Source organism: Sus scrofa, chromosome 6 (assembly GCF_000003025.6).
Source record: "Sus scrofa isolate TJ Tabasco breed Duroc chromosome 6, Sscrofa11.1, whole genome shotgun sequence".
In the NCBI taxonomy this organism is placed as follows: Eukaryota; Metazoa; Chordata; class Mammalia; order Artiodactyla; family Suidae; genus Sus; species Sus scrofa.
In genome coordinates this window covers 109,952,194-109,973,992 of record NC_010448.4, presented here as the reverse complement: position 1 = coordinate 109,973,992, position 21,799 = coordinate 109,952,194, and the positions used below count along the sequence as shown (strand labels likewise).

Here is a 21,799-nt window from a genome sequence, read left to right as displayed (position 1 = left end):
AAGCAAGCGTGCATGCACACACAGACACACACACACAAGTTAACAAAATGACACATTATGAATTACCCTATCCATTTATTCCCACTTTTCATCATGAAAATGTTCAAGCTTGCATCTAGATTTAAAAATTGTTAACATTTAGCCATATTTACTCTATCTGTGACCATATTATTATTTTTTTTCCCTGGGTCTCTTGCAAGTAAATTGCAAACCCCATGCCATTTCACATCTAAATATTCAGTATTCATTTCCTAACAAAAAAAGACATTTACCCATGTAACCACAATACCATTATCGCATCTGAGACATTTAACAGTGGTAATTCCCCAATATCATCTCATAACAAGCTGATACTCAAATTTCCCCAATTTCCTCAAAAACCATTTTTATAGCTGTTTTCGCCCCAAATCAGAAACCACAAGTTACATTTATCTCACACTGCCTTTATTAGTTGTTGTTTTCTTTTATATCTCTTTCATTTGAAGACAGTCGCTCCAATTTTTTCCCCTGATGACAGTGTATTTTTGAAGATAACAGGCTAAAAATATTCTTGATTTGTTTTGAAGACTATTCTGGATTTGTGTATTTTTTTCCGTCAAATAAACATTTTTTTCTTCTATCCCTGCATTTCCTGAAAATTGGAATATTCCATCTAAAATCTTGGATAGATTCTAGTATGCATTTTAGGTACGAGTACTTTATTATGATATATTATACTTGATACTGCATCACATTGAGCGACCCATAATGTCCATTATTAGTCATCATAAGCTAAATAGTCTGGTTACAGTGAATACCACATGATCTGTCACTGTAAAGGTACATCTTTCTCTTTGCTGTTATCAAAGGATGAAAATTGTTTATTTCAGAATAACCTTTTTCTGGATAGTTGTAGCATTCATTAATGATTATCCTTGACCGTTTTATGGTATGACAAGTGGTAAATTTCTAATTTTCTCATCCCTTACTCTCAGCCTTCAATAAAGAAAGCTTTCCCTCATCAAAAAGGCACGAACGACACTTCCTCCTGAAAAACCATGATGCTTCTGTGCCTTTAATTACCAATTTTCAGAACAAGAGATTCGTGGTAATAGTCACTTTGACAGTGGCAACTGAGATTTTTTTTCCTTTTCTGTTTTTGAGGATTACTGTGGACTCATTGATTTTTTTTTTTTTTATGTGTGGTGTTTTGTTTAAAAAAATCAAAGCAATTACAACTACAAAGTGTAATTTTTTTTTAATTTGAAGAGGCTAAATGTGAAGCCTAAGTCCTAATGGAATATAGATTGAATGGGGAGGGGGTTAATCAGAATAATGTGGGTTTTTAATCATTTTTTTTTAATTTATGAGATGCTCTTTTCTGAAAGTCTCTGAGTACCTTAACCAGAGTATAACTGAAAACAAGAATGTCAAAAAGGCACATTTAAATTGTTCTCAAAATCAATCAAAAATAATGAGGTGCTGAGAAAAAGTTGTATCCTTGATAATTACATCTATCAGTATCAGAAAACAAAAGAGAACAATCAGGAAATGACAACCCCACTCCCAAGTAGCACATTAAAAAAGGCTAATGAAAAAAAGTCTCTTTTAAAAATTGTACTAAATTAGCATTTCAAGTAAATTGACAACTTAAGCGTTGATAAAGGCCAATCTGGGGCCCAAACAATGGAAGTTCTGTTTCTACTTTTATCTGCTTTTAAAAGAAATGATCTCACTTGACTTTTTTTGTTGTCTTCTATATAAAAGGAAGTGATTGTCCTAAGAGAGGTGATGGTCCTGCTGTAGTCAGCATGGGTCAGGGCACCCCTGGAGTGTTGTGTTTAATTTCGGGTTCTGTATATGTAAAGATTGAATTGGAAGAAAGTAATGAGGATGGTGAAAGTTGCCCAAAGCACTTCTTGCACCATATTTCTGTTTTCAGATTGCAAAGGGGTTAAAGTAACTGTTATGTGAGACCAGAAGTTCAGCCTGTTTTTTATAGCTGCAGAGACTAGAGTTAGGACCAATGGGTCAAAGTAGCAGAAAAGCAGATTTGGGCCTAGAACGAGGAGGAATTCCTTCATAAACTCGGCTATGTAAAATTGGAAAATTGGAATGGTTTTACCTCCAAGAGTATGAGCCCCTCAAGGTCAACACTTTATGTAAAGATGGTATATGGGGGAGGGGCACGCAAGCAGAGGTCTTTCAAATATTTTGCTCAGAGTCTTTAATTATAATAAAGAATGTTTTGGAGTTCCCTTCCTGACTTAGCAGAAACGAATCTGACTAGTATTCTGAGGATGCGGGTTTGATCCCTGGTCTCGCTCAGTGGGTTAAGCATTGCTGTGAGTTGTGGTGTGGGGTCAGCAGCTGTAGCTCCAATTCGACCCCTAGCCTGGAAACTGCCATATGGAGACAAAATAATAATAACAATAATAAATGTCTTAAAGGTCATTTTAAAATACTTTTTTAAAAAGGAACCATCTGAGGAGTTCCTGTTGTGGCTCAGCAGGTTAAGAACCCAACTCGTATCCATCAAGTTTGATCCCTGGCCTCCCTCAGCGGGTTAAGGATCTGGGGTTGCTGTGAGCTGTGGTGTAGGTTACAGATGCAGTTCGGATCTGGTGTTGCTGTGGCTGCAGTGTAGGCTGGCAGCTGCAGCTCCGATTCAACCCCTAGCCTAAGAACTTCCATATGCTGCAGGTGTGGCCCCAAAATAAAATAAAATAAAAAATTTTTAACAAAAAAGGACCATTTAAGGGTAAGAATGAATTTTATACCATGGCTTTAAAAAGAAAACTAAAACACATCTCGATTTGGGTATCACCGCTTTGTGTTTGGGAAATGTGAGATGTATGGTGAGATGAAGTATAATTTAATTAATCTAAAGCATTTTAAGACCATGGTATATTGTTTTTGATCACATTAAATTCTTATTCCATCTAGCCCCAAATTTAGGACCTTGTATATCAAAATATGACTCTGTTAATAACAATAGAATGTAACATTTTAGAAACTGTCTTAGGAGTAGAATTAGTATTTGAATTCTCAGTAGTGACAAAAGCATTTTCTTTCAATGATAAAAGAAAATATATACATAGACCTTCAAATGTGTCAGTTCATTTTGAAGGCAGTAGTAAGTGCTGGTATTTTATTATTTTGGCTTGTCAAGTGATTTTATTCTTTATTATTAGACCAGGAAAAAAAAGCCCCAGTATATTCTGCCAACATATTCATCAGTCATCATTTTTGGAGACAGTTTTCGACATATTGTATGTTTTACTGTGCTAACAAGAGAAAAGACTAGCCATTAAGTTTATGTTTCTTTGTTTTTCAGCAAGGTCACATATCAGGAATAATGCTAGAAGTATGCTAATAAACAATATATAATGTAGGTCATCTGGGAGTAAGAAATATTTTCTAACTAGTTCTAAAGGGAAATATTGTTAAAAAAGGGATAGATGTTATTTACGCAACACATGTTGCTCTATATGTCACCATCAAAAGCATCTTGTAAACAGCTCAGCGCAGTAAATCTTCCTTGGTGATTGTTAGGGTTTTTCAAGTCCGTGTTACATTTAGACCTAACACACTCAATTCACAACATGCCTAATATACAAAGCCCATTATATTATGTAGAAAGCTTCCATTGGAAATATGCCTGAGTTTCTGTGTTTTACAAGAAATATCATCCTCTGTAGCAGAAGCAAATACTATAAGTGACAATATTAAGAAAATTTGTCATTAACAGCGTTTTGAATTTTAGCTGCTAATAAAAGGCACTCACTTTTTTGCGATAACTTTGAGTTTGTTGAGTGGTTTAAAAATTAATTGCAATTTTCAGATCAATATTTTCTATTGCTACCATGAGTAAAGCAATTTTTACAATTGCCAATGAAGAATTGATAACTCTATAAGACTGCCTTAAACCATCATTGACATGATTTTATTAATGTCATTTTCTCACAAATGGATTATTTCAGGATGCTTTATTTTGTTTTCCAAGGTGGTTTTTAATTGTTAATATCAAATTTCATCATAAAGGAATTTATGTTTAAGGGTGTTCTGGAAAACTTAACCAAGACTTTCTTTATGGAGTTCATCTAATACATCCTGAGCTATATGCAGGACATAGTAATAAAGATGTGAAATCATAAAGACTGCTTTTATCAAGGAGCCTCACATTTAGAATCAAAAGCACTTATTTCCCTTCCCAGCTGTAAGGCACTATGACATGAGGCAGATTTTTCTGCTTCCCTGGACCTCAGTTTCTTTATTTATAATACAAGGATGGTAATAAGTCCTGCTCTATCTATTCACAGGACTTTAGTGTAAAATGATGAAATGGTGTGAGAATGGTCAATATAACATGATTTTATAGGAGAGGATAGGTATTTGAATGCTAGTACTTAGTGTCTTCAGAAACATCATCTAAATTTCATACTGCAGCTGAAAGTGATCCTCTTTAAATCTCATTGCGAGATTCTGTGAATTGTACCTTATTGGCCTTGTTACTGAGTGATATTTGGAATATTTTAGCCAAATAACTTTATTCATTGGTCAGAATGAAAGGGTGCCTAATCTTCCTCGACATCAGTTTCTGAAACTCAGCTGTGTGTTGCAGATATATATTTTTTTAACACCAACTTCTGGTTTTGAGTTTAGGAATCTTTAAACATATGTTATGCCATAATTATGCGCCTTATGTCTTCCAACATCTTTGTACCCAAAAGTTATAGTGTTGGGAGCAAGCCATAAAGTCATAGTAAGGAACTCATAGAACTTGGCCCAGGTGGCCCCACAGGAGTTTTAGTTAACAACATATGTAATTCCAAAGTCTCAAGAAAATGCCATGAGTAGGTAGGGTTGGGTTTTTCTAAAGAAAACAATAAAAAATGCATGTGTCTAAGTAATTCTGTTTATACTTGTTTTCTCAGAAGAAGACCTATCAGTGCATCAAGTGTCAGATGGTTTTCTACAATGAATGGGATATTCAGGTGCATGTTGCAAATCACATGATTGGTGAGTGACACTCTAAACCTTATTACAGATAGACTTTTCTCCTCCTTGTGTACATCAATGCCTATATAATTAAACAGAGTTAAAGATGAATTAATTGTTCAACCATCAATGATTTACCTAGGCATGATTGATTTTTTTATTACTATTATTAGGCCTGATAAGGCATTAGCACATTTTGTTTTCTGCAAGGGCTAGTTTAGACTTCTGCAGAGGATTATATATCTACTGCCAGTCAAAACACAGGTGATTAACAAATTAAACTTCTAATCATTTTTGCATTATTGAAAACTAACAGGAATGGTTAATGAACTGGATGTTAGCTTTCCATAGAGTTTTAGACAGGTTTTAATTTCAGAAGTTATTATGGTAATGGCACTGCTGTGTGTTGCTTAAGCATCTTTGTATCAAAATCTAAAGTGGTGAGTTCTTGTGATAGGGAAACATAAATAATTTAAATTGCCGTAAAATAACTTTATATGTATGGTTTCAACAGCCTGGAAATAATCATGATCATAAAGATCATGTAAAGAATTCAGTAATCATTTTTTATTCCTCACTAGATTTTACATAGATATTTATAAATGTGGTTTGGGTAAAGATCTCAGAAGTCATTGTAAGCCAGTGTTTTCAGGGATTTTGCATTTATCACATGGGCTGGAGCTAAAGGATAATTTTTTCACTTACTCATATTGTCCCATTATCCCTTAATTCCTCTGGGGTTACCTCCTATGTTTTTAATTTGATAAGCACTTAGTAATAACACTAAGAATTTTACCAGCCAATTAAACTTTATCAAGCAGATCTTTTTCTGCTAGTAAAATGACAACTGCTATTACTTTATATTATTTTTGGTACCCATTTGTGTTTTTACACTATGAGAGTTTTTTATTTCATACTCCTTTCACAATACTATATAATATCATAAATAATTATGATATAATGTTTTAAAAGTCTGATTAACCTCATGCTCTCCTGCTCTCAGCCTTTAAGACAGGAAAGACAATTCAACATTTTAGACTCTGAACTTATTTTCGGGGTAAGCAAGTTTCATCATATCCTAATCAGCAGTATTCGGAGAACATTCAGTAGAAGATTTGCTACCACTATTATTACTGATCATTAAAACTAACCATAACAAAACTTCTAATGCTCTTGTGGATAAATGAAGATGAAATCAAAAGTATGTTAGAAAATTGATTAATAGTTTTTCAATAGAATTTGCTTTATAGTTTCAAGTGATGGTCTTTAGGAGGATTATGGTTTGTAAAAGCCTAACTGCTTAAGTATGCAAAAAGAAACATATACATAACAGCTAAACTGTTGGTCACGTTCTCTCTCTCCTTTCCGGATTTAAGTACTAATATTATTAGTGATTTTCTTATACGTTAAATAGCATATTCTTAAATGTGCCAGAATTCCATTGACACTTTTACTGAGTGTTTGGAAGATAATGCAATGTGTAGAAGAGGGTCAAATGTTTCTTCTATTTTCCCTTCTATTTCGGATCCCCCCAAAATATATGAACTTTCAAAATGGCTTTTTTTGGGGAAGAGGGAAAGGGCATGGGTTAGAAAAAATGAATTATTCTTGCTAAATAATAAATGTTAATATTTTCCACCTCCTTATTTCTTGAGTCAAATTTACTGGTGGCAGTCACTCATGATTCTGCGTCGTGCTACAGTTTTACATGGGCTTCAGTGAAAATATTTCTGGAGAGTTTGCAGCTTACGGAAAATTAAGTGAAACATTGTGGGTCATGCTTCTGATTTGTTTTATTCCGGGTAAACTCATTTTTGGTTCTGGATTTATTATTTATCCCAGGGCCCAGATGAGCAAATGGCATATATTTTCACTACAGTATTAATGCTCTCTTGCACACACAGAATCTAAATGGAGTGCTGGTCATGAGAAGAATTTTTCATTTTAGCATCATCATCCAAAATGCTCACTGATTTGTCCTGGCTCTTCTTTTTAAATTGCTTTATACCTTTCCCTTTGTATTTCTTTTAATAGTCCTTGCATCATTAGTGCTTTCCCAAAGCTTCCCCCCTCTACCTTATGGTGGATTAATATGACACACACCTCCTCTTGGGATCTGAGCATTTAACAATTCACCTTCCATCAGAGAAGCAAATTCTATTCCTTTTCACAGAGGGACTAGTTATTTAATATTCATGCTACTTTTTAATAATAAAATATGTAATTCTCTTGCACTTGAGGCCTAAACAAATGAATAGTATCCGTTTAATTGTTATGTCTGCTGACCATGCATCCAAGTCCTTATACTTCATCCGTGTTGTGTTGTTAATATCTAGAGAGAATGTGTAACGGGAGGATGTCACAAAGGCTAAGATACCCCTTTTTAAAATCCCAGTGTGATGCTTAGTTTTTCAAATGAGGCAGGCAGCATGATTTTGTTGGCTAAAATACCTCCATTGAGGGTAGGTATTTTTAGGTTGTGTATCTGTGTATGTTTTTTGTCTAATCAAAAAATAATCTCAACTAGACATTTAGCAGGGAAGAGGGATTAAGAGGCTCTCTGAAAAGCCTCTTATTCTTTTTGTTAAGCGGGTATATAGTGTTTTTACAGATTTTGTTTTCCATTTCAATCAGTCTGGAGGAAGGATTATGTCACCTGATGGAAAACAAGGTCTGCAGATGACCCAATGAGGTGTTAACTTTAAATTCCTTCTTTAACCAAGTCATTTGCATTTGCTTCTATGTAGCACACATGTTTTAAATGCAATTTCAATGTCAGGGAACCTGCACGCTTCTTTCTGGATGTGCTGATCTCCGGCAATTGACCAGGGACCTTTGTGAAAGGAAAATCATCAGTGTTTCTACCAGGTACAGACTGGAGATGCTCTGCTTAAGTGCCACGTTGCAGCTAGGTGTGGACACATGGTTTGAGTTGCAGGAATAATTACTCAATAAAAATGCATTTGGGATTTGACTTATGTCTATTAAGGAAAAAAAGAAAAAGAAAACCTCACTCTCAGTCACATTTTGACATCGTTTCAGTAAAAAATCAGACCAGCGACTATTTAGAGGTTTCTCTTCTTTACGCGCGCACACACACACACACACACAGAGCTAGAAAATATTTTAACTGCTTTCCTAGGGGAAAGATTTCCTCTTTTAAAGTCTGCACAGATGAGAAATTTTTTCTTGTCTTCCTTTGTTCCTTTCACATAGTTTATGTTGGCTTTTGACCTGAGAATACAGAAAGAAGCCATTGTGTATTGTGTCCTTTAATTCATTATTCACTCCTCTCTTTCTCTCTGCACAGTAAATAATTATTGTTTTTTTCCCTCTTTGTGATTCCTGTTATTATTATTATTTGCTATGGATTAGCACAGATAGTTATGAAACCAGAGAATGTAAATGTGTTTAACCCAGCAAAAGGATTGCCTCATATAAAATTATGAGGCTCAACAGCGGTAGAATAAATTTGTAAGTGCTCTGAATAAAGGGCTGTTAGGCATGCAATCATATAAAGAGATGACATTGCCAGGAACTATTTATGAGAAGCTTAATTTTTTCACTCTGATAATTCTTGACCAATAATTACCAGCCTCTAATTATCTATTTTAGTTAGAAAGAAATTTCGATCACTACGGAGGTTGGCATTGCAACTAACAACTAACGCATAAATCCCCAAAGAGACCAGTGTGTTCCAAACAGCCACAAACAACTGTCTCATGAAACGTAGTGAGCAAATTGTGAGCGGCTGGTGGTAGACTACCAGCAGTAAGCTCCCCATCGAAGGCCAGTCAGCTTGACAAAGAAATGATCAGAGGGGAGAAGTACCATTATCCTTGGAATTGATTGCTGCCATCATGGCCTTTGGAGGGCAAGTTGTCAGGGTTTAGCTATGGCCGTTTCCAGCCCTCCCTTTCCAAGTTGTCAGGTAGAGAATATGCAAGGAGTGAGTATCAACCATTTACTTCAGAATTGTAAAAAAAATATATATATATATTTAAAATTGACCTAAAAATGATTAATTAATATATTTTCTTTTTTTTCTCTTTTTCTCATCTGATCAGAAAGACCAGTGTTGTAATGGCAAAATTGTAGCTAACGTGGCAGAGTACACTGTTTTATGGAGAAAAAAAAAAATAGGAAAATCCACAAATAGTCACTAACACACCTGTCCTAGATGGATCAAGGGTGATGCTTAGAGCATTTAGGGGAAAGTGAATGTATTTATCTTTTAGAAAAGCAAAGCTAGAATTTGGGACTATAAATGACAGCTAAAAAAACACAGATGCAGAGATACTATGTTAATTCAAATCTCTAAACTCAAAAGTCAGTGTTTTATAGATACAGTTTTTAAAAGATCATAACAAGATTCAAGCCTTCCAAAGGTATCTGCTCTATTACATATGATCTAAACAACTGACATCAAGACAAAAGAGAATGCATAGATCAGTTGTGAACAGAGTGGTGAAATTTTAGTCTGTTCTTATGGCAAGTGACATTCATATATTCTGCAATTTGTTTGATGCCCAAGGTCACAAATGGCATTCTTTTCCTCCCATTTCTTTAGCGGATAGTGTGCTGTGTTACTAATCTTCATTATAGTTTTGTGACATTCAGCACCACCTTTGAAACAACATTTCAGCCTGAGTGCTCTTGCTTTAGAATTGACTAAAACCAATATTTGGGGGTCTGTAGTGGTTTGGGATCTTATATGTCTAAAGGGGAACTATCCAAAGATATGGATCTCTGCATAGGAAGATAAAGGGCTATGTTGCCCTTTAAACTCTCAGTTGTCATTGGCTACTTTAAAAAAAATGAATAGAAATGACTCTGTAATGATACACATGCGTGGATGTACATAGATGTGTCTCCCTGCACAGTCCCAAGAAGCTCGAAGCCCTTAGATTCTCTGGAGTTCACGTGAATTCTAAATGAGAAGACTATTGAATTTTTTTAAGTCATCTTCAGTTGATTGTCTGCAAAACTCAGGGAATTAAGAAACATGCATTTGGTGTTAAATATGATGAAATACTGGCTTATTGCATCAAGAGCTGGATTAAAAAAGATGAAATCTGGGCAGTTTAATGGTAACAGAAAGCTACCCTCTTGTGGGCAATGCTGGCTTATTTGAAAAGCCCATAAAGGGTTTCTACATGGACCATACAAAAGGGATACTTTCTCTTTAATAGCCATCTGTACAGGAGAGATGAGAAGTGGGCCAGGTCATCTCTCCTCAGCTGTCATGATATTAACGTAGGTAATGGAGCAGGCTCGGCATTCTGCTGGGTGTTGTTTTTCATAGATGTTCATCGATTTACACAGATAATTCTATTTATTTCTTAGAGTTGGTCCAAGTGAACCAGGCAGAATAACAAACACCAAAGCATTTCCAATGACTATCTTTGTTTGCCACGTAACTTTTGTCTAAAAAATGGTGTCACACCTACTGTGCAGATGGCTGCATGATTTGTAAACCAGCCAAAACATTTAAACAAATGTGTGATCTGGGGATAGATTAAATAAAGGATAAAATGGAGTGCGGGCCACAAATTCTAATAATCAGATGATTTTAAGTTGTGTGCAGTGTGGAGTGATGGTCACAGTGATAGCAGAGAAGGCTTGCCAGGGACAGCAAGGTGCCTTACAGATCTCAGGATGGCGCCAGTGGCCTGGTAGGCCTCAGTTTGAGAACCGCACATTTGCTGTACAGCTGGCAGCTCTGTATGGGGACATCAGATAAAACTTATGTAAAATGAAGTGTTATTGCTTCGTATGAAATTGTTCAGAGAGGGGATTTGCAGACAGTAACTGAAAACAGAATTCATGGTACCAATGAAGCAGACTGTAAATATGAAGAGGGTTTAATTATCTGCGCAATTTAACAAAAATCCAAGATGTATTCAGAACGGACATACGCAGGCATAAATAGAACATAGCTACAGCGTTCACCAAGTGCAAAGTGGGGACACAGGACCTTACTAAGCCTCCTCTGCCATCAGCCTTCCTAAAACAAAGACAGTTTAATGTCAGAGCAGAAAGTCCTCCTTAAAAAAAAAAAAAATCACCTTTTTAGAATAAGATACAGTTTTCAAGAGCTTACCTTGATTTTTGGATTCTTATTTCTGATGCAACTTTTCAGGAAAATCTTTGAGACTCTCTCTCATTTCAGGGTTAAGCTATGAAAAGACAGATCAGGATGTTTATCCTTGTTTTGTGTTTTTGCCTGTTTCTAGAAGCTTTGATTTACAAGAGTTAAAAAAAATACTGGCCATTAGTGGAGTTTCTAATTTACAAGCCCCGAGAAAGCCTCTTCAACATTTCTTGTGATGGTAGTTTTCTGTGAGGCTGAGGGTTTGACTGAGCCCACTGACAGAGAGACAATCTAGCTTCTTATTGCTCTTTTAGAGGTCCTAAAAGTGACCTCAGAAAAATGTTCCCAAGCAGAATGACCAGACACCAGCCTCCCTTCTTGGGCTCTGTACAGAGATGCCTGGCAGCGGCCAGGCCAGGTGGAAGGTGCCCTGTGACTATCTCAAACCCGTGGCTTCTGACTTCCGTTTTGATCTCGCTTTGGACTTGCTATAGAAGATGCCACAGGCACATTGGGTTCCCCCTCACCATCTGATATGCTGATTATCAAACACGGGTGTCTGTTTCTGCACAATGTTTGCAAACCATTTCCAAATGGAAGGCAGTGCGAGTTGTCATCGGAATAGATAGAGATCGATCCCTGCGCGCACACAGGCCCAGATACACATGCGTATGCACCGTGACCTATTTCCATGGGATCGGTTCAGACACAGAAAAAGAAAGGGTCTCTGATGACCTCTTTCCATAGGTTATTTCCTAGTTGCGGGGCCATGCCTAGCCGTAAACAAAGAAAGGGAGCCAATATGGAGAGTGGGTGTTGAACTTCAGCTGCTCACATTGTTGCATTTGGTGAGCCGATGGGGCTTCCTAGGTCACCTTTAGAATTATGCCTATGACAGCAGTAGCTACCTGCCAAGATTGCAAGGTATCTCACAGCTCTCAGGATGGCGCCTGTGGCCCGGTAGGCCTCAGTCGGAGGGGTACACATTTGCTGTACAGCTGGCAGCTCTGTATGGGGCAGCCGTGTGGGCTGTTAGGGAGCTGGAAAGGAGACAAGCATGAAATTTCTTCTAACCCCAACTCTGTTTTTCTGTACTGTTGGCTGCTTCTCAGTTCCTTGACAAAAAAACCAATCAGGCACCCTTTAATCCGCCTGTGATTACCACTGGTATAAAAAGAGAAGCATAATGAGGAAAAATGCCTCGTTTTGTTGCCTTCAAAAGCCAACAAATTGGAGTTAACTTGACAGGAAGTGGCTTAATAATTAGATTATTTATTTATTCCTGACACATATCCCCCTGTTACTAGTCTCAGGAGACCCTGTAGATGGTACGATTTTCAAGCTGCCATTACTTCGCTGTCTTCTGTGAACAAAGAAGCTACTGTCTATCAGTCAATTAAATGCACTCTTTAAGCGGAGGCTGCAAAGTCCTCAATGGAGAGAGCTCTGGGACACTGTGGCTGATGATTCCTTTCTCTGTACTGTACATCACACTCTCAACTATGGTCCCCGCAGAGATGGAATAAAGTCATGCATTAAAATATCACTTGTTGATTTGTTTGCTAATGAAGAGCCATTGAAATGTTTGTGTATTTCTATGGCAAAATTGTTGATAAAAGGGCCTACTTGCCTGCCTATCTGAGTTTATCTGCCATGAGTGCTTATTTAAGAATTATTAAAACTGCATTCAACGAACAACAGAAGAAAAAAAAAAAAAACAACCACTATAACAGGCGTTTTCTAACTGTTTTCATCAAAGTAAGTGAAGAAAGGCAGGAAAAATAGAAAGATGGCATCATTTCAATCCCTTGCTGATGCTACATTCATCCAGGCAGCTTGTTTTGTCTGACAAAAATGTAAGCTTTTTAGAGAGTCTGGGAGCCACACCTTTTAAGTAGGACAAGATATTAGAATTTCTTTGTGAGAATAATGTACTTAGAAAAATTTTAAAAGATGGATGGTGGGAGTTCCTGTTGTGGCACGGTGGAAATGAATCCGACTGGTATCCATGAGGATGCATGTTTGATCCCTGTTCTCGCTTAGTGGGTCAGGGATCCAGCATTGCTGTGAGCTGTGGTGTAGGTGACGGATGTGACTTGGATCCCGAGTTGCTGTGGCTGTGGTATAGGCCGACAGCTCTAGCTCGGATTTGACCCCTAGCCTGGGAACTTCCATATGCCGCGGGTACAGCCCTATAAAGCAAAAAAATAAATAAAATTTAAGTGAAAAAAAGAAAAGATGGATGGCATTTTGTAGGAATTTCTCTAACTCAATGAAATGGGCTGGAAGTTTTTCTGGAGAGCTTAGTGGGGGCTTTTACCACCAAAGCAGGAGAACATCTGTGACACATCACAGAAAATCTCACAGCCCCATGAATTGTACAGAAATCGGACTTTCTTCTCTATATCCCTCTCTTCCTGTTTTGTTTTTCTTTTTTCTTTTTTCTGTTTTCTTTTATTTGCATTACTTTATTTCCATCTAAGTGGTGGTGGCTTTTCAAGCACCATTTGGTCAAGGTTTTTATCCCTCAATATATATTCATCAGCATCTTACTACTTCCTGTTTATTAAGTTCAAAGCATGCCTTTGCTGGACCTCTCTGGCTCCCATTAATTGGTTTTTATTTTAAGAATACATCTGTTGTCGGGTTGGAGGGTCAGAGGTCAGTCTAGGCTGAAAAACTCAGGTAATGTGATGACAACTCTCCCGAGAAATATTTAGCTGTGGCTTTGCCACTTAAAGGAATAAATTTGGAATTTAAACCAAGGCCACTGAACGTTGAAAAGCGTCCCCTCTTCTTCCCATCAGGTTTTGTGAATGTAATCAAGGCTTCAGATGTAGTTTTCATGATTACCTGACAACAGGCTGTAAAGAATTAATTCAAGCCATCATCAGATGGCCATATTCTTCATTTCTACCCTGTTATTTCAAGTCATTTTGTTAGGAAAAGCTTAGCTACTCAGAGGTGTTCTATAATAGAAAATGAATTTGAAACCCTTTCATTAATTGGTGATTAATATATTTCAGGATTAGTTTAAGCAGGGCCCTACCTCCTGCCCAGTCAAGTATGTTCTGGTTAATATCCAATTATCTGCACCTTCGTAGTTATTATGTCTTAATATTTCGGATATGATAACCAGAAACTTGAGAGTCATGCTAATGAGGAGCATAGAACAAGAATTAACCAATGACATACTCAATGATCCTTGGTGAGGAAAGAATCTTTTTTCCCCTTAACACATCACTTCAGCATCTTCTGGGCATCGACTGAAAAGGAAGACTTTCAACTAAGACAGGCAAGAATCGCCAAAGCATGTCATGTTCTCTTTTAAACAGTAGTAACTTCAATGTGCCATGTTCAAGTTCACCTAAGAACATGGTTTCAGTTCATTTTATGGAGAAACAGAATGAGAAAGAGAGAGCGGTTTCTATGTCCTAAACAGGAGATATCATCTCCTTTATCTTTTCCTTTTCACAAAGCCGCAAATCGGTACCTCTTCAAAGAATGTTTTATTTCCAATTAATTTGAAAATGACTTGAAAAGTTCACTAAAGAAACACCTTTCTGAGCTACCTTTTTATCCTCTCTACCCCCCCCCCATATGTCACCATGCTGTGCACATTAGTTAGTTAGTTCTTTTCTAGGTAACGTCACTTTGGCACAGTTTGACTTGGCTCCCTGGGTAGCGCCTTCTAGGGTGGTGTGTGCTGTTTCAGACCTCACAGCTTTCAGGAGTGCATGTTGTACGAGGCCCTTTTATATGCTGTATTGTAATGAAGCAACATCAGTAAATTGCATTGAAGGGTGATTGTTGCATGGGGATGACTACTACACCTTGGGGTCCATTTGCACCAGATTATTCTTTTTATTATTATTACTTCCCATCTTCCTTACTCTCTTGCCACTGAACTTGCTTTTGGCCACCGGTGCAACACAGAAGGGATCTGAAGGAACGTTGCAGGCAGCGTTTTTTTCTCTTAGGCGCAAAGGTATCAGTTCCAAACCCAGATACCCTGGGTGGCTTGTGGGCCTTTATTGATGCCACTTTACTCTGTGGACTTTGTGATGCTTCTCATCTTCATCTTAGAAGAACAAATTCACTGTGAATAAAAGTGACTCATTCCTTTTTAGACATTTTGTCTAGATGTTATAAATTTACCAGCAGGATGATCAACTGATTTTTCCCTTCCCCCCAAGAGGTTTAATAATATTCCAAGGGGACTTAAATAAGAGCACTGTTTAAGGAAAAGATTTATAATTTCCATATCTTCTTGGGCTTCCTTAAAACATAAAGGTATTATGAATACTGTACATATTAGTAATATCTCTTTACAGAATATCCTATTTCCTGCCCCCAAGCAACTTCTGTCACTCAATAACTAATAAAAAATACTGTGGAATTAAGTCAAGGATCGTGTTCTTAGTGAACAGAATTCTGAACAAAATTTTAGCCTGGGGATAATTATACATGAAGTTTGGTCAACTGTTAATCTCTTTGTTGTCATCATTTTAGTACCTGTGTACGTTTGTTTTCCCAATGGTTAGGGCAACTATTGTTCTGTTTTTCTTTTTCTAAGCCTGAGCTACTGCGCAACATTCAAGCTAAAGTCTAGAATTAGACCTGACACACCTTCAATTGAACTATCAAGTCCTTTAAAACTGCCTGGCCAGTGACGCCAGTCCTGAACTATTCAAGTGTACACACTTCCGATTGTGGGCCAAAGAGCATTGATTTTTAGCTGTCATTTCTAGTGCACATACTGTAGAATTGAAATTTAAACCTTAATCTACTCAGTAATGCAATTAATTTTTAATGTGCAGTAATACTAATTGAAATAGCCTGAATTTAGTAAGTCACCACAAGACATTTTCAAAAGCAAGAGTCTCCACTGAGAATGGGAAAGGACAGATAATCATTGTTACAGTGTTTACAGGGTAAATGCTCACTCCACGGGTTTCCAGTGGAAAGGGAGTGTTCTTTTAAGTTAGACTATAGTATATCTCTTTGTGAATAGAAATATCTTTTCAGAGAAGATTCCAACTTTCTACCCACTGAAGCAGGCTATGAAATTTGATTAACTTTTTTTAAAGCATAGTGTTAATTACAAATATCCTAACAGACTAAATGCCAGAATTGTATTAACTGTTTTTTTTAAATGCAGCTATGGCCTTTAATGTTTTGTGAGGTGTTATTTTTTTTCTTCTTCCTAGTGCAGAGTAAAGCAAATTTGCACAGTAAAACCAAATAGGTTTCCAGTCACTCTACACTAAAAAGCTTCTCTAACCACATTTATCTGCTAGTAAATGAGGACTTTTTAAAATGCCTCAGTTCTACTGATGAATGGGCTTGCAGAGTGTTCAAAATGAGCAGAAGCATTAAGTTTTAGAAAAAAGGCAAGCACTGTATATCATGCTTTCATGGCTCTCACATTATAGTATTTAATAAGCCGATAGTGCTGTTAAATATTTAGTAAAGGTTCCGTCATAACCCTGCCATCTATTCAAATGGGATTTGAAGACATTTTTGCAGCACATAAGTAAAAATGATGTTACAGAACTTGAAGCAGTTGTAGCGTGGCATATTATCTAAATGAAGTCTGGGTAACACGGTACAAATGAGTTCAGCTCATTCACACCTACAGAATTCCTAAATCTGGTCACATTCTTCAGATTCAGGGTTCAAACTGGGTTTCCCTTTGTCACTGTTTAGTCCAAGTCCTGTTGGGATTATTTACAGAGAGTATTTAAAGGATATACAGCATGTTTTTTAAAAAGGAGGCTCTTATATTGCAGTGATTTTAAGCCACCCTAGTATCAGTTGAGTTTTATAACAGATTTTTTTTTTCTTTTTTACTGTATATAGGGAAAGGGAGGGGAAATCAATTTGTAGTTTATTCAGAGCATATTATCAAATCAAATTGGGGCATAGTAAGTGACATCTTTACAGCATCTGCTTGTGTATGCTGTGGCAAATCCTGAATATTAGGTATTGTTGTATACACTGATGTAATGCATAATGGATCACCTTTACCAATTTTTCTTATAATATTTGATGGTTATTACCAAACAATAATAATAATTGTTCTTTTAATCTGGAATGGAAGTTGGTTTCTAGAATCTTTAGTGAAAATATTGCCAGTAAATATCATGCTGACATCTTGACTGTTATCATATTGGTGGGTTAGAATTCACATGTATTCGGTGCTTTCTACTATTGTTAGTTTTGAAAGTATAAAGATAAAGGCTGGTAGTTTGTCTTGTATATAATGCCTTTGGTTCTTCTAGGAGCCTGTTTGCTCAATTCTGATTTTCATCCTGTTTTATATGCAGCCTGTATTCATTTAAACTGCACAGAGACACATCTCTAAAGCATGGCTTACTGATCTTTTTTGCTATTTGGATTCTCATAAGAAGAAACATAGGAGTCCTGTGATACGGGGGAAATGCATTTCTTTTTCAAACTATGTATATCACATGTATGTCCATATCAAGAATTTCATAATGAAGACTGGATAAAGGAGAGAGCTTCAGGTATACAGGAAGAAGGAGGGAGGGAAAAATGATGCCGGGTTCATATATAGGTGTGTTTAATATGCAATGCTTGATGTATGTTGACCCCAGGTTACAGGAGTAGAAAATCCCATTTTCCAGCTTGTTTCAAATGTAGTAAAAATGCTGCTTCAGTTGCTTTATGCTACTCACATTGGGAAAGGTGCTTATACTGTGATAATTATCATCAAGGAATATTAATGCGTTCAGCATTTGTAACCCAAAAACTCATTATAGCTTAAGCTGTGCATCATCTGTGAAGAGAGAACTTTGCCAGAATCCGCTCTTCACAGGGGTTGCCTCCTGCTTGCTGCAGAGTGGTCAGAGTACTGCAAGAGGTCACTTAGGCTATTTTTGCAAGCTGAAGTTTTGCAGTTTTTGAATCACTACCTTCTGTCTAAAAAGCTCTATCGTTCTCGTCGCAAAACGTCCTCCTTCTAACTGAACACATAGGGAAGTGCAAATAATAATAATAATAAAATAAGAGATAACTGTGTCTTGTCATGTGGACTCCAAGAGGGTCAGCACATAGATTCCATGCCAAGATAATTGAAGTATTGGTGTCTTTTCTTCTGTCATTGAGCAAAGGGATTCATTTACACCAGTTTCCTTAATGCAGGTGCCCTTGGGTTTCCGATAGAAATGCCCCCACTGGGGCTCCACTTCACAGCCCTCTGGCTGGAAATTGTGTAAATAAGACTGCAGGGTCAGCCTTCCTTTTTTCGGCAGCCGTGTCCTTAATTAGTATGTGACAGTCTTTCACATGAGCCTGCCCTGTTCCTGCATCATTCCTCACACATCTAAGACATCTCTCCGATGCACAGATAGATATTTTTGTATGTTTACTTAAAATTATTCCGGGGGATCGGGGAGTATTAACCTGATGGGAAGGAGACTCTCCAGGTGTGTCCAGAACCCTGTAACTTAATCTGATCAAAAAGAGCTGGTTGGACAACTCCCTTGTAAATTACAAGGGAGGGGGTGTTGTTTCAGAAGAACACGGAGCCCTTACCTGAGGTGGGTGGCTTGTTGTAAAGGAGCTGTGTACCTGGGATATTTTTATGTGATTAAATCCTATTACTTTTCTCCCCCTGGTCCATTGCTTGTCATTTCCCATACACAGCATTGCTCGGTGCTGCATGTTATGGTCTGTGCTGGGCCAGGCAGAGTGCACTAATCCTCAGTTCCATCAGGCTGTCTGGCTTTGCAGGACTGCTGTGTTTCTGAGGTCAAATTGTGAACCTGGCCTTGCTCCTGGGAGGACTAGAAAAATATGTTTCATAACTTCCCGTAGACCTATGCGGAGAGCAAGAAGGAAACCCAGGAAGCCCATAGGCTCAGTTTAGATGAGCTGTGCGGTTGGAATTCATCAAGCAGGAAAGCTCACTGTTGTTTAGGAAGCTTCCTTACTGTGAGAGGTCATGGCCATAGGTGCCCAGTCGGTCATAGCTGAGGGCATTGAGGGACAGGGTAATCATTCAAATAGCCCAGCAGGCACAAACATACAAGTTGGTAATCCGGAGTAAACTTGCTGAAATAAAAACCGACTCTCCAGTTAAAATTACGTCCATGAAGGGTTATTGATAGAATGAGTACCTGAGTTCAGTGACGATACTGCATCCTTGTTCCACTGGAGGTGATTGGGTTTGGGGGTTTTGTTCGTTTGTTGGATTTTTGAATTGGATAGAATCTTTATTTCATCTGCTGGAGCACTAATGCCACAAAATGAATGAAGGTCTGGAGCCAGAGACCTGTTCTCAGTAGAGTTGGGCAGGACTGCTGACAGTCTAGTTGAGCGATGCACTGGTGGCGGATCTTCTGTGAGGATGTAAACTTAATAATCTTTATGAATTTTGAGCAACTCATAACTCCACTTCCTCACCCAAAGAAGCATTATGAAAAGATTGCCTCTAAATCCTTCAGCATTCTCTGCACCAGTGATAGATGCCATTCTTTTTACCTCGAGGCGTAGGAAATGAATGTGGAGTTTTTTATTTTCTTTTGCAAGAGATAAAAATGTATACTTTAGAAGGAGCAAATTGCATTTTCATGTTTAAGTTCACTATTTGCACTTGATGTGGTAAGATCCAAATGTGAAGAATTGCTTCTGACATTATTTCTGTGTCTGCTGCATCCTAGGGTCCTTGCATTATTATGCTGAAAGTGCACCATCGCGTGGGATAAATGTGATGTTAGAAAGCTGGCAATAGTGTGAGATTGTATTCGATGTCCAGGCTGTTTCGGTTTTAGCTGTAACTTCTTCAGTTATCGAGACAGCCTAATTTACCTTAGTAATGACACATTCAAAAAAACCATGCAAGTATGTATCTTTTTAAGAAAAAATGATAATCTTCCAAGCTGTATCAATTGGTTTTGGGGCAGAAAAAAAAAAAGATTTTAGCTCTTAATGAAAAGGTCATTTTAATTTTCTTTAAAGGCCTGTTCTACCTAATCTCTGTTGTGAACTATCACGTTATGTTGTAAACTTAACGTACATTCAGTTCCAAGGTCTTAAAGTATGCAACCGATTTCTGAATTCTAATTCACATTTTCTGACAGTAACTATAGTTTCCTAAATTGCTTAATGGCCTTTCTTGACAAGAAATTTCTTATAGTTTTCTTTGTATATCTAAGTGTGTGTGTGTTTGTGTATGTGTACATACAAGTGCACATACGTCTTATACAGAATCACCACCAACCTTTCCCACCAAAGACCTACTGGTGCACTACTCCCTGTCTTGTGTTTAAATGTTTCCAGCAGCTTAGAGAGATGGTACAAGGTGAAAGGAAAACCAGGGAGCTTATATTGGAGTCCGATGTTTGAAAGAGAGATATTGGAAAAGGATGTTTTTTGGCTTGGCTCCCTTTTTAGATGTAATTGCTGCTTCATTAGGACTTGGAAGAGTTTCCTGTGGTTAAATTTAATCAAATGGCTCAGAATAACAAACTTGTATACTCTCAGAATTCCAGGACAGTTCTGTACATGGTTTTCCTAAATTTAAAACACACACACACACACACACACACAAGCACACACACACCTCACTACCAGCACCAACAACTGGTGCATGAAATTCTCCGTGGCACTATCTCAAGCCGAATTCCTACTCCCTCTTGGTAGTGGATTGATGAATGATCAGTATCGAAATCCTAAGAAATGCATTTCAAAGAGTCTGGGGTTTGTTTTGCTAAGAACCAAAGCTTAAGCAGACATGTCATGTCTCAAGTGCACTAAACATCGCTCTTGACTAGATTTCCATCATTTATTCTTCAGGCTATGATGTGAGGGTATGTCATTCTTCCCATTATATGGATGAGGAAATCAAGGCTTGAACACCTGGCTCCAACATTCAGGGCCAGCTAGTGTGCATAGTATAAGGAGACACACCCACACTTTCTTGATACCTCTCCATCACTTTTAAGTGATGCAGTAGTAACCTCTCTCCACATGCACAAACTGTCCAATTTGGGAGCCTGGGTTGAGATGTTCTTAGTGGTTCCTTTACTAGCATTACATCAAAGCCTAATGATGATGCCATTTTCTAGACAACAAGTCTCACTGGTTTCAACAAAACTTCATCTTTCTGTTAAAAGCAGTACCTCAGGACTTAGCCTGGTTCTTCTTTTTTACTTCCTTAAACCAAACTACTTTGAAAGAGCTAAGTATATGTCTGTGTCAGAATTCTTTGGCAATTGTGGGAAATAGGTAATGAAATGACAAAAGTGACTAAGTTCAGTGTGAAGAGACATACTAACCTATGAAAATGCAGCGTAGGAGTGCTCATCGTTCTGCAAAATAGCAAATGGTTATGTTCAGTTCTCTTTGAAAGTTCAGTCTGTAGATTTAAATAGCAATGGGTTTCCTCTGTATGATGTTTAGTATCCCTAATCACACACCCTGTATATGTATGAAAACACATGTTGCAGACATATCCCAATAGCATGAGTTGTCTAATTCTTATCAGAAACGAGACGTTGCTTGGAAAACCCCAACACTTCTAGAAGCCTCTTTCTATAGGTGCCTACACATGAATCCACAATTAGAAGATTGCACAGGGAGTAATGCAGTTATTGTATATTTATTTAAATATGCAAATGGCATCAACATAACTATATGCAGCTTGACAGTAAATGATGTTTATCGTAGTTGTTTTATTTAAATAGGCTTTTGAACCAG

General features: G+C 37.5%; 1 protein-coding gene across 1 annotated transcript in view; it reads left to right on the top strand.

The window, feature by feature from the left end:
- Positions 1-21,799, top strand: part of ZNF521 (zinc finger protein 521) — a 289,311-nt gene that overhangs the window by 148,928 nt on the left and 118,584 nt on the right. The window contains 1 exon segment of the mRNA XM_021097750.1: positions 4,917-5,001. Coding sequence (XP_020953409.1) covers positions 4,917-5,001 — 85 coding nt within the window.